The 14,006-nt window shown below is 43.2% G+C and overlaps 2 protein-coding genes across 3 annotated transcripts in view; both read left to right on the top strand.

Annotated features, from left to right (window-relative positions):
• Positions 1 to 14,006, top strand: part of LOC146008861 (glutathione S-transferase theta-1-like) — a 184,509-nt gene that overhangs the window by 25,089 nt on the left and 145,414 nt on the right. The window contains exons 4-5 of one of the 2 annotated variants that reach the window (XM_083148653.1): positions 473 to 646; positions 3,482 to 3,852. The exons of the other annotated variant lie outside the window; for it this stretch is intronic. Coding sequence (XP_083004779.1) covers positions 473 to 646; positions 3,482 to 3,682 — 375 coding nt within the window. The 3' untranslated portion in view covers positions 3,683 to 3,852. Of the gene's footprint in view, positions 1 to 472; positions 647 to 3,481; positions 3,853 to 14,006 lie in introns of those variants that run through there. 2 annotated transcript variants of the gene reach the window in all.
• The window catches only part of DDX51 (DEAD-box helicase 51), a 92,676-nt gene that overhangs the window by 75,890 nt on the left and 2,780 nt on the right, over positions 1 to 14,006 (top strand). The gene's annotated exons all lie outside the window — the stretch shown is intronic.

Genomic DNA, 14,006 nt, shown 5'->3' with positions numbered 1-14,006 from the left:
ACCTCCTTTCATTAGCCTACAGACACGCCCCTCTGTTACTGTATTTTAAATCTTATGTGAACTTATGATTTGTAATAACATGTGTGTGCAATATCATATGGAATTCTAATAACTGTCATCTGACAGTTATTATAATTTCGCACATTTTGAATCCAAACATGACATTATGTGATATCTAAAAATATGTAAAATAATATTCGATCTTTTCCTTACTTATGAGATATGAATAATATTTATCTCAGACTATATTTATTTAGTGGGCATGATTATAATTATGATTATGGAAATTATATGCTGGGAAAAATTAGGTATTGACAACATGTTTACCTGTGTATACTTTTATAATGGAAAATATTATAAATAGTAGACAACTGAATTCAGATACAGCAGAACGGCAAGTACTTAAAATAAATAAAGAATTTACTTCTGTTTAGATGCTCTTATATTTTTTGTGTATTTTAATTCCCATCAGGAAATTACTCCTCATCTTGGTCATGAAGCTACACCTGAGAAGGTGGATTCTGCGGTGGCAGAGTACAATAATGCCTTGAAGAATATAGAAGAATATTTTTTACAGGACAAACCCTTTCTGGCTGGTGATGAGATCTCCATTGCTGACCTGGTGGCTATTGTGGAGATTATGCAGGTGAGAGAATAACTCCTTAAGCATAAATCATATTTATTGTCTGTGCACAAAACAATGATCTTGCAAACCGGGTCAACTACATACACATCACAATTTGGAAAAGCATATTGATTACTGATCTCCTGCCAGGTTCATTCTAGCAATAATAGATGGGGAAAGAAACTGTCCCTATGCTGGGAATTTCTAGATTTGATACATAGAAATGCTCCATGATAAATCATCTGAGATAATAGTAACAGTAACTTAAATTCATGTACCCTCTCAACCTCCATATTTTCAATAGTTTAATGGCAAAGGCATAAGCCTATTAATCCTCCTAAAATAACAATTACTCAGGTTTTTTTTCAAGTTTAAAAATTAAACAGTCTTACTCCATTTGACCAAGTTCCCCAACTCATCCTCATCAGAGATGAGACCCACTATTGTTGTATTGTCTACGACAGGGGCGGATTGGGAATCTAAACCAGCCCGGGAAATTTCTCACACACTACCTAACCATATGGTTTCATTTGCCCAACACCACTAAAAACAAAACACACAAGTAAAACTTGGACCCCTTTATTCTGCAAACACACACCAACTACACTGACCCAGCGCCTCCTGCAGAATATTCTGGATCAGCGGGTGGAAGCTGGGGAGCGGCAGGAGAGGATGATGGTGGTTATAAGGGTTATGGCTGCGCAGAACACCACTGCACAGCAGGCCATCCACCTCACCAACCTATTTGAGGAATTTCTCATCACCACCAGGGCACAAGCCCCATCCTTCCTGCTGCTAGTCCTGCAGCCCCATCCTCTGCTGGCAAGAAGGCACACTCCACCTGCCTCTGCTGGCTCTGTTGCCCCCCCCCCCCCCCCAATTCCGACGAGGCGGAAGGTCTGCCACCCACCCTCCCAAAAGTTCGGAGCCAAAAAGAGGCCGGAAACAGTGAGGTGGTGACACCTTATGCTGCTTTCAGACCGCATAACTGGTTTTAGACCTGTATTTGAAAACGTTTCCAAAAACGGGTCTGACAGGAAAAACCCCTTTCACACCGCATCTCTCTCTTTTTTTTTTACACTAGCAGACCCGTTTTTGGAATCTTTCCAAATACAGGGTCAAAGCCAGTGCGGTCTTCAGCACTCCCCCCCTCCCCCCCCCCCCTCCTGCTGACTTCCGAACAAGACTGTTACCCATAATTATTGATCACCGTTAATAGGATATCACCCTTAGGCCCTTATTCTGATTGAGTCAGACGGCTCCGTGTGCGGTCGGACGGCCGATGTTTGGTATTTGCGCATGTGCAGAGGCGTATCTGTGCATGTGCGAACGCTTTGCATGTTCAAACACGCAGTTTCATGGGCGTTCCCATAAAAACTCTGGGCGTACGTAAGGTAATGTGGCTGTGATGCACGTGTGGGGGGAGGACAGCTACCATATCCGGATGTCAGCTGCCCGCCCATATCCCTGCTTTCATATGGAAAAATGTCCGAGTGGTCTGGAGCACTCGGTGCTGCCTGACCGCTCGGTCCATCATTCGATGGTCGGTGACAATCGGAGGATGGGGGAGGTTCCCATAGATGGAGGAGGTGTTCACATGAAACATCCACTTGCGGTCTGTACGCTCGCTGTCTTACCGCATTCGGACGCTGTGAGCGATCCATATGCTAGGCCGGGCTAAGAACACTCGGTTCCTGTCCGAAATACGCATCCGTCCGAATCAACTAGAATAAGGGCCTTAGGGTAGAATGGATCAATTCATCATCAGATGACCTATTATATAGCCAAATTTGGTACTTGTGTAGTTTCACAGTGCCACTTCCCAGCGGATCGCATGCAAATCATATGCAAATCGCATATGATAATTTGCATACGATTCGATCTGCGATGCGATTTAGCACACCCCCACTAACCACGTCAGCCTGAAGCGTGGCATGCGGATGCAGTACACGTCCTCCCGACCTGTTCATACCCCCACTCTCCACGTCGGGGTGGAATTGATTTTATAAAGTGTGACGAGCGCAACGAGCCACCGTGCCGGAACATGGAAAACGAGCCCGAAACATGGCGACGGGACGCGGAATACACGTCAAGTAATACATGTTCCCTCGTGGGGCTCGCCACGCTTCGGGCTCGTTTTCCGTGTCCGCATGCCACGCTTCGGGCTTGTTTTCCACGTCCCCTCGCGGGGCACGCTGCGCTCACCATGCTTCAGGCTCCGTGGCTCACTGCGCTCGCCACACTTTAGATTATCAACTCCACACCGACATGGATAGTGGGGTATGAACAGGTCATGAGCATCCGCTCGCCACACTTCGCGCTGATGTGGATAGTGGAATGTGCTAAATCACATCGCCAATCAAATTGTATGCAAATTGTATGCTAATCGCATGCGATATTTGCATACGATTCGCATGCGGTTTGCATACGATGCGATCCGTTGGGAAGTGGCGCCGTGAAACTACACAAGTACCGCAAATTCTATTATATAGGCAAATTGTTAGCTATAAAAGTCAGCTGGTAGATTACATACATTTCATAATTGACAAGGTCAGTGAAATTGGTCTAAAATCATTGAGGGTGGTTATGAAGATCCTGTGGCCAGGTAAGGGTCTCACTGGTCTATAGTATCTGTAATAGACTAGTCTGGTTACACAAGTTTTATTGCCAGAAGTGTTAGAATACAAAAAAAAATTAGATGCAAAATGCTTGGTTTTTCAAAAAGAATGTGTATGTGCTACTGGTATCTACAGTGGTTGTTCTAAACACAATTGGATCCAAACCATCTTTCAAAATGAAACCTAAAAAATGTTAGCGCTGCATCTGGTACTCAGTATAACCGATCTGTCTTTGCAGCCATTTGCAGTTGGATTTCATGTAATTGAAGACAAACCAAAGTTGGCAGCCTGGAAGCACAGAGTGGAGGAGGCAGTTGGGGCAGAACTCTTCAAAGAAGCACATGATCGTTTAATGCATGTCAAAGATTTGCACAGTCAGCCCATTCCCCCAGAACTTAAGGAGTGTCTTCTAGCCAGTATGCAGTATTACATTTCCTGATGGCGCTATTCTGAAAGATGAGGGTTTTGGGTTGCAATTAAGCAATTGTCTCTTTGGCATATGTTGGCATTTGCAACATGTTTCCAATGAGCCTTCATCTCTAGAATAGCCAATTGTCTTGGAATGTAGTAACTGATGTTTTGCAATAAACTTGTCTATGGAAAGTCTTGTTATCCTGCATGTCTTCTAGTATTTTGTATTACAACATATCCCAGAAACAGCCAACTATCCCAAAAGGGTTGGAATTACTGCGCTAGTATATTGTTAAGCCTTTATATATAGATACACCATGGATGAGCACACATGAACAGTAACAAGATGGAGAGTTTCAAAAAAGTATCAAATAATTTATTTTTACAGATAAAGAATGTATCTTATTTTACTAGGCGGCCACCTATAAAAAAATATTTATAATAATTACACATATTAAATCACAATAAAATTCATTATAATGCGCATATATTTTAAAAACAATTCAATAATAGAAATCGCATGTGGATAGACTTTGATAATAATACTATGTTTTGTCCAGCTTTCAAATTCAGCCACAGAGTTTTTCAAACAGTTAGAGGATAAGTATGTAAACTTCTCATATAAAGATACTTTTTATAAATAAAATGAATTAGCCGGGCTATACCCGTAGTGATGCTGGGCCACGGCACTTCACAACGGGGAGTCTTTTGAATGGAAGGTGGAAGGTACTAATACAAGTGGTGTGAAGGTCGGTGCACGGCAAGTGCATATCTCACCTATGCCTCCATGCAGGGATGTCCTGAGTCTTGTGAGCACTACGGAGTGTCCCACCGTTAGGAGACTGATGGTCAGCTTGACGAGCAAGTGCAGTCAGTGTAACTCTCACCTACACTGCCAGTAGTTGGGGCTCAGACCACAGCGTGACTCTCACCCATGTGGATCAGGGCTCCCGCTCCTGCTGGCGTTCTCCGTATTTGGACTCCAAGCTGCGGCTAGAACGGCTGGATTGAAGCGCCGTTTTACAAGACCATGTGTTTGTAGAAATGGCAATGGAAGACCGGTCATCCAATACTGTTGGGCTGATGTGAAAGTGGATATCCAATCGCTGGGAGATAGCTACTAACGCGTTTCGCCCTATAAAAGGATTTTTCCTTTGAAAATATATTTTTTATAGGTGGCCGCCTAGTAAAATAAGATATATTCCTTATCTGTAAAAATAAATTATTTGATACTTTTATGAAAAGTCTCCATCTTGTTACTGTTCATGTGAGCTCATCCATGGTGTATCTATATATAAAGGATTAGCAATATACTGTACTAGCGCAGTAATTCCAACTCTATTGGGATACAGTAGTTGGCACTTTCTAGTGTGTATTCCGGATACAGATTTTTCTGGCTCCAGATCCAATACTCAGACACTTGGGCATATAGAAAAACTGCAGCTTATACTGACATCTAAAACAAATTAATCACATTAATTATAAAACAACAGATATATTAGCACCCAATCTGGCCACTGGAATCCACTGACCGAATATTTGTTTTATATCACAGAAACAGACCACCTTAATATGGTTGGCTTGTAACAGACTGGGGGGCAGATGTATTAAGTGGCAAAGGCCAATCAGAACCTAACTATCATTTTTCAAACCCAGCCTGTAACTTGACTGGGGCTGATTGACTGGTGCATTGCCACGGGCCACTTCATCCCTTTCCAGGCTTAATAAATCTGCCCCTATGACTGACTCAAGTAATGGTGTTTTTCCAACAGGGAATGTGATGTATTGTAGTGGTACTTAAATAAAGTATGTTCCTTCACAGCAGATACTGGTAATAATGTGCTGTATCAATTAACACACTAAGTAAAAACCAATAATACAGAGTACGATAAACTACAGATTTGGCCTCATCTGTAATATTGGCGGTGCTTCCTGAGTGATTTGAAATACATACATACACTGTATCAAGGAGGAGGATAGACACTCTTTGCTGGGGCACTCTTGTCAATGGAAAAGTACTTAAATCAGAGGTGAGGGAACTTTTTTACCTTTTACCCAAAAAAAATATACTTAGATACACTGACATGTATCCCCCTTGATTTGAAAGGAAGGAAATCATATAATTGGTAGTAACGTACACAGCCTGGCCATTGATGATGATTAGGTAAAGCTTCACGTTATCAGTGCACTGAATCGTTGTGGCTAGCTGCTGCACAACGGATGACTGTCTCCGTTAATTGAATCCAGTATATTGTTTAATAGTGCTGTGCTCTGCCTAGTTGTGTGGGTTTAGTTATACCATATAAGATATAAATACAAAGAAATAAGGACCACAAGTGTAGTTAAAGCAGCTGTATATGGGAGTGTGTAAAGCTCCCTGTAATAGATAAAAAAGGATAGAGAGTTATACAGCGCTGGGTTTATACTGAATAAAAGGGTCTAACGCAAATTAAGTATCAGTATCACCTGCATCTGCACTTTACTCATCCAAGTCTGCATCTGCACTTTATTCATCTACCCTGACCAGCTAAATAATTCAAGGAATCCACAATCTCAGCAATTTCTTTATTACAAAGACACATCTGGGTTATCCCAAAACCCGAAAACAACTCCTTGTGGTCTTTCTGAGTGAATCTGGATCCGCTACTCGCTGGATATTCTGCCGGGACTTCTTCTTTCCTCCTCCCCAGTATATAGGAGAGAGACTGCCGAACACGACTTGGTAAATATCCGCCACTACAGGTGCATCTGAACTGATCCAATTTTTCCACCCACTGGAGCATTATCTCTCCAATTACCCTTACCCAATCCCCATTGGTGATATAGAGAATTCTCTAAAAATGTCCAATTTTTAATGTTTTAAATGATGTTTAATAAATGTTTATATATGGTTAATTTGCGTTAGACCCTTTTATTCAGTATAAACCCAGAGCTGTATAACTCTCTATCCTTTAGTAATACCATATAACTGTAATCAAAGCATACACATGGACAAAACAAACAACAAAACAAAAACTTAAAAAATGTATTTAAACAAACAAGCAATCTGCGTGCTGAGAGTCTTTCTCCCCTAACACAGAAGGGTGTAGCGTTAGGCAAACCAAGTTTGCTCAAAAGAAAATAAGTTAGAAAAATTATGCAAGAAAATAGTAAAAAATAGGTTGGTTTTAAAAGTATCTGTTGGTGCAATGATTGTTTTGTAATTAAAGTTTAACTAATTAAGCTCCAGTGTATGATAGGCCACTTGAGTGACTTGGGGCCTTATTCAGATCTGATCGTAGTACAAATTTGTTCTCAAAATGGGCAAAACCATGCTGCACTGCAGGTGGGGCAGATGTAACATGTGCAGAGAGAGTTAAATTTGGGTGGGGTGTGTTGAAACTGAAATCTAAATTGCAGTGTAAAAAATAATGCAGCCAGTATTTACCCTACACAGAAACAAAATAAATCAAACAATTCTAACTCTCTCTATACATGTTACATCTGCCCCACCTGCAGTGCACATGGTTATGCCCATTTTGAGAACAAATTTGTACTGCGATCAGATCTGAATAAGGCCCTTGGTGTCAATATAACGGCGTCCCGTTAATTGACCGATAATGTTCAACGTCTCTAATTTTCAGTTTTCAATTCTCAATTGTCAATGGTATCTTCAGGTGGGATACGGTCATTGGGTCTACAGCAAGTTGGTCGACAATCATTAGGTCAACACCGTTAGGTCGACATGGGTCAAGGTCGACATGGGTCTAGTTCGACAAGTCATTAGGTCAACACAAGCATTAGGTCAACAGTGTCTAGATCGACAGTCAAAAGGTCGACATGGGGTTTTTCACAGTTTTTTGAGCCGACATGTGCCAACAGGCGGTATTTCATGCCCTATCATCCACTAGGGCCTGGTGGGAGAATAAAATAGTGTGCCAAGCGCATCGAAGAACTGTGCCCGAAGCATGGCGAGCAAAGCGTGCACTGTGAGGGGATGCAGTACATTGGAAACTGTGTCAACATTCGGGTAAAAAAATTGTGAAAAACCCCATGACGACCTTTTGACTGTTGACCTAATGCTTGTGTCGACCTATTGACCGGTCAACCTAAACCCATGTCAACTTAGAACCATGTCAACCTAGAACCATATCGACCAACTTGCTGTAGACCATACAATCCCAACCCCTTCAGGTACCTCTTTCTTTGGGTTTGTGTTTTCGGGGGAGAGTAATGCTGGTACCTGCGTGCTTGTAGTCCCGGACTCCGGAGTTCCACAGTCGGTCCGCACGAACCGGAAGCCGTGTGAGTGACACTGCTTCCTGTGCTGCGGTTACCATCCTGTGTTTCTTCTCGTCTGTGGAAGTTAGCAGCGCACTGCTGCGGATTCTGGGTAGGTCTGCCGCCGTGCCTGCTCACCTCCTTACGGGTTCCCAGCACCGGTTCCGTGTTCCTCTCCCCGTACTCACCTCTGTGGTTCCCGGCTTCGGTCTCACGGTGATTGCGGCGTCTACTGCTAAGCGTGTGCACACGCTGGTAGTGAACGTCTGGGTGCCTATTGCCATCTTCCTAGAAGAAGGTAAACTAGCCGAAACGTGTTGGAGGAAAGACATCAACCAAAATGTTTCATTTAATCTCTTGGGTGCTATAGTATTATGGGTATAGATCCACCTGCTTTCTTTTTGCAAGAGGACTTTAGCCCTATTACCTCCTCTCATAGATGGAGGGACATGGTTGATAATGGCTTGGATACTGAAACAGCATACCTAGCATCCGAGCCATTATCATCGACCATGTCCCTCCATCTATTAGAGGAGGTAATAGGGGTAAAGTCCTCTTGCAAAACAAAAGCAGGTGGATCTATACCCTTAATACTATAGCACCAGGGCCGGATTTCCCACTAGGCCCATGAGGCAGGGGCCTATGGGCGGCACCTGCTGGGGGCGGCAACGGCAAGCAGTGGTGTGTTTTTTTTCTTTTAAAAATACTGTTGCCCTGCTCCGGAAGTGCCCCCTCTTCAGCGTCTGTGACTGTGAGCCGGCTCCGGGGATCGGATGCTGAACACCCGGAGAGAGGCCGCCCTGTAATGTCAGTGACAGGAGTTTGCACTTCCAATCCTGGGTACTTGATCCCCGGTGCTGGAAGAACAAACTCCTGTCACTGACATTACAGGGCTGTCTCTCTCCGGGTGCCAGACAGAGGCAGCCCTGTGACTTAATATCTACATGCGCAAAAAGCCATTTTGTGTCTCTAAGTGAAATAAGTAAAAGGTACTGTAGAAGCCTGTGGGGCAGCAAGGGATTAGGAACGTCTGGAGAAAAAACTGGATGTTTGCATATAAATCTCTAACACATTTCCATCCAGTTTTTTCTCCAGCAGTTCCTAATCCGTTGCTGCCCCACAGGCTTCTACCTTTTACTTATTTTGCTTAGAGCCACAATTAAAAGCACGAGCATCGACTAGATGCGAGCAGCAATAAACTCTTGGGATGTGCACCTCACCGGAAATTAGGCAAGCCTCACTGGAAAGGACATAGAGATAATATCACAGGTTCAGTATAATGGGAAGGAGGGATATGTGGGAGGGAGTACTCATTCTTAAGGAGAGAGCAGGCAGGGGAAGGTCATAAAGAAACAGAAGAACAAGAGGTTATCTAGCAAGAACATCCAGCAGCAACAGAGAAATGAAATATGCACTGGTGAAAGGTTCTGTAACCTTTTACCAGTGCACACCTCTAGAAGGCGAGAACTACATCCTGAACAATCCCTAACTCTGTACTGAGTGTTAGAACCCTGGAAGTATCCCTGAACCAACACCCTAACTCTGTTGCCTCTGGCTGCAGTTAGCGGACACGTGCGGTGCTAGGCTTCACCTATAATAGCCGCGTTCAAAGGAGTTGGTTACGCCGGTTCCAACCCCGATGCCACCAGGTCTTATGGGAGACAACGCGTCTGCCAAGGCAGAGGGACGGCAAGGGGAAAGCTACCTAAGCCCACACGTGGGACGGGGAACCCCCAGAAGCCCCAAGGGAGCAACAATGCTCAAAAGGTGACACACAAAAAATAAACAAATGCACTGGTAAAAATGGTGAAATAACTACACAGTGTGGGCGCAACAATGCACAGTGGTGGAATATATAAAAAACAATACAGCGAAGTACAAGGGTAAACTTGCAGGATGGACCCCTGACTTATCTGCAGTGACGCTGGAGCAAGCTTTAGAGACTCAAATAGCAGGAACCGACAGTCAGGAGGAGACGGGAACCAGGAACACTACCAAGGCTGACAGGTAGGACAAGGAGCTATAACCGGCATCTGTTGCCAGCAGACGCCGGCTATTTATTCAAAACTTGCGCCCCGCCGGCTATTGATGTCAGCCGCAATGCGAAGGGCGGAAGTTCGGGCCGTTGCTAAGCAACTGTCACGATCCAGGTAAAACAAACACAATTTTTACCTTTAAAGTGTCTCTCCAGACTGTCACTGTGCTCCAAGTCTGGATACCCTCAGTATTGTTTGTGTGCAGATCACAGCACAGATTCCCCAGAGTCTCTCCAGTGATTACCTGATGCTGCAGCTGTGAAGCAAATCCTGCAACCTTGCCTATGCCTCAGCTCATTACAGCTGCTCTCGTTACTGGCCAGCCAAGTCTCCTCCTACATGCAGGTATAAAAGTGCTAGGTGGACTCCTGCTCTTTATCAGAGCTTCCATTGTCAACCATCTGGTTAGATGTGCCTATGCTCCAGTGCTATACCAGCTCCTGCACAGCCTGACTCCTACAGTGCTCGGGCACTGTCTCCTGCTGCTTCCAGGCAGTCTCCAAGCCAGCTGTCCCCGTCAGCTACCATTCCTGTTGTACTTCACCTGCATCCTGCACCTGTGTGCCTCCAAGCTCCTTGGTGTTCACCTGTTCCTGCATTTCAAGACCCTGCACCAGCGTTCCTACACCTTTGTGCCTCCAACTCCTTCACCAGTGTTCACCTGTTCCTGCATTTCAAGATCCTGCACCAGTGTTCCTACACCTGTGTCTCTCCAATCTCCTTCACCAGTGTTCACCTGTTCCTGCATTCCAAGACCCTGCACCAGCATTCACCTGTGTGCTTCCAAGTTCCTGCACCTGTGAACACTTGCACCTGCCTGCTTCAGTTCCTGCACCTGTGACCACCTTCTCTCCACAGATCTCAGCTATCCATATCTGTGCCCCAGTTCCGGCCTACTCCGTACTTCCGGCACCTGTGCTCCTGTGGTCGTTCTGCAGTCTCCGGTGAGCCACACACATCAGAAGCCTTCCTTTCTGGAAATCCCTTGGCTCATCGTCAGACCAATCTCCAATCATCTAATCTCCAATCATCCAATCCTCAATCATAATAATAATAACAGTTTTATTGTCATTGTCATCGCAATAAAAAAAAATTGAACAACAACGAAATTTCAGTACGAAGCATAAAAAGACAACAATTAACGATCTTGGTTAAAATCAATAATTGCTAAAGGAAAGAAACTGTTTCTCATACGTGTAGTTCGTAGCTTAGGAAGCCTTAACCTTTTCTTTGATGGTAAAAATGAGAACATATGGTAATAAGGATGGTGGGGATCAAGCATAATACTATCTCTTTTGCGCCGGCAGTTCTTAACAAAAATCTCTTCAGTAGAGGGCAGCTCACAGCCTATGATAGCTGCGGCAGAATGGATTACCCTATCATCCAATCTTCCAATCTTCAATCACTTACCTACACCTGCAATTCCGTTATCAGTTACCTGCACTTGCAATTCCGTTACAATGTCCTCGAGTAGACCATGAAGACAAAAAAAATATGAAGGAGGAACAGTGAGGCTAATTCTCGAGCTGAAATAAGCCCTTTCAATGCAGTAAAATGCGCCATCTTGCTTAACCTGTCCACCACTACCCAAATGGTATTGCGACCAGAGGACTGTGGAAGATCGGTGACAAAATCCATGGAGATGTGTGACCAAGGTCTCCATGGTACTTATAAGGGAAGCAGCTGACCTAACGGGGCGCAACGAGGGGCTTTATTCCTGGCACAAACGTCACACGAGAGGACAAATGCTTCAACATCCTTCCTCATAGAAGGCCACCAGATGGACCGGGAGAGTAGGGACACCCCGGGATGACCTGCATGCTTGCAGGGGTGAATCTCAAAAAGAATCTTCCTCCGGAGATTCGGGGGAACAAAAAGCCTACCCTCCGGAAGGGAACTGGGTACTGAAGTTTGGGCCCGGATTACCTGATCCAGCAGAGTCTGAGTAACACCTGCCAAAATGCGTGTAGAGGGAATGATGGGTTCGGGAGGGGAATGAGAATCCTGAATGGCCACAAAACTTCTTGAGAGAGCGTCCGCTACTGTATTTTTGGACCCAGGCCTAAAAGTAATAATAAAATTAAAATGAGCAAAAAATAGGGTCCACCTGGCCTGCCGGGCATTAAGTCTCTTGGCAGACTGTAAATATAAGCAAGAAAGAAAAAGGACTGTTGTTTGGGGAGCGCACTTAGACAAAAAAATATTTGCATAAAATTTTACTTTTAATAGATCATATTAAGATCCCATTATATAACATGATGGGAAGCCGCAGTGAATTTTAAAGAGGTTAAAACAATACATACAAACACACATATGGTGTTTTTTGTGATAAAGATTTTGTGGAAAAAGTGATCCTAAAAAGATCTTGCACTGAAAGATGTCAGTTTCCTTAGTTAAGCAGATTTTCAATGTATAGAAGAGATATGATTTATCGTCCAGAAGATGTTTTTATTATATAAATGCCTCTGACAATAAAAATTCTTGTGTTATTCAAGGTGTGTTTTACTGTTTTTTACTGGTCAGAATAAATTCCAAGAGTTCTAAAAGGAATTCATTAAAATCCGTGTGTACTCCCATGTCCAAAAAGAACTTTGTTGCCTGTACACCTCTTTGATGGTTTATACTAGTGTACAGGCTTTCTACATCACATGACACCAGCCAAACCCCAGGGTTGACTGTCATATTCTGGAGTTTGGTTAACACATCCATGGTGTCACGTGTGTAGGATGGTAAGGCAGTTACGTGTGTTCTAAGGTACTGATCCACATATATGCTTGCCTTTTCTGTCAGGCGTCCCATTCCTGACAGTATAGGTCTGCCCGGAGACTTTTTCTCATTTTTGTGGACTTTTAGGAGCAAATACATCCTGGGGGTCACAGGTTTGTCTATTTTTAGGAAGTCATAATCTTTCTTGCAGATGATATTATTGTTACATGCCGTCTGTATGATGATGTTGTATTGTGTAGTGAAAGTGTGGTTGGGATTAAAAACTAGTTTCTTGTAACATTTGGTATCGCTCAATTGTTTGTTGAGCTCTTCAATGTACATTTCCCTAGGCCATAGTACTATATTACCGCCCTTATCGGACTGTTTCACTATAACATCATCCCATTTGGCAATTTCTTGTAGAGCCAGTTTTTCTTTTTTACTTACATTCTTTCTATGATGTTTCTTTGTTTTGAGGAGAGTGTCAAGATCTCGAGATACTAGTTCCTGAAATATTTGCACTGCTGGGCATATCCACAAAATACTTACCCAATAATAACTGTACCGGAATTTATTAAAGATCACCTGGTTTCAAACCAAGGTGACTGCATTACACTTGGTGATACAATTGACACAGAGGAGAATTACATCCCTGAACCCTGTACACAAAAATGCCCATGGTCCCACAGTGGACCAGCAAGGGTTAAAGAAGAGTATTAGTGAATACACAGTAAAACACACCTTGAATAACACAAGAATTTTTATTGTCAGAGGTATTTATATAATAAAAACATCTTCTGGACGATAAATCATATCTCTTCTATACATTGAAAATCTGCTTAACTAAGGAAACTGACATCTTTCAGTGCAAGATCTTTTTAGGATCACTTTTTCCACAAAATCTTTATCACAAAAAACACCATCTGTGTGTTTGTATGTTTGTATGTATTGTTTTAACCTCTTTAAAATTCACTGCGGCTTCCCATCATGTTATATAATGGGATCTTAATATGATCTATTAAAAGTTAAATTTTATGCAAATATTTTTTTGTCTAAGTGCGCTCCCCAAACAACAGTTCTTTTTCTTTCTTGCTTATTGCTCAAACCATTACTGTTGGGGAACTGCACCCCCACAAATCGATTTAATAAAACGTGGGGATCTGATCTGAAGATCATATAAATATAAATTCTATCCAGAGTGCAGACATACCCCCTGCTTTATAAAGGAGCAAACTCTCTCTACAGACTGTAAATATGCCAGATTTTTATGGTTAGTGAAAATGGTCACTTGGAATTTGGCCCCCTCCAACCAATGCCTCCATTCCTCAAGTGCGGACTTAATGGCCAATC

The sequence above is a fragment of the Crinia signifera genome, chromosome 1 (genome assembly GCF_055691185.1).
Source record: "Crinia signifera chromosome 1, ASM5569118v1, whole genome shotgun sequence".
NCBI classification, from domain to species: domain Eukaryota; kingdom Metazoa; phylum Chordata; class Amphibia; order Anura; family Myobatrachidae; genus Crinia; species Crinia signifera.
The sequence above is the reverse complement of the archived record's forward strand: the minus strand, read 5'-3'. Positions and strand labels throughout refer to the sequence as shown.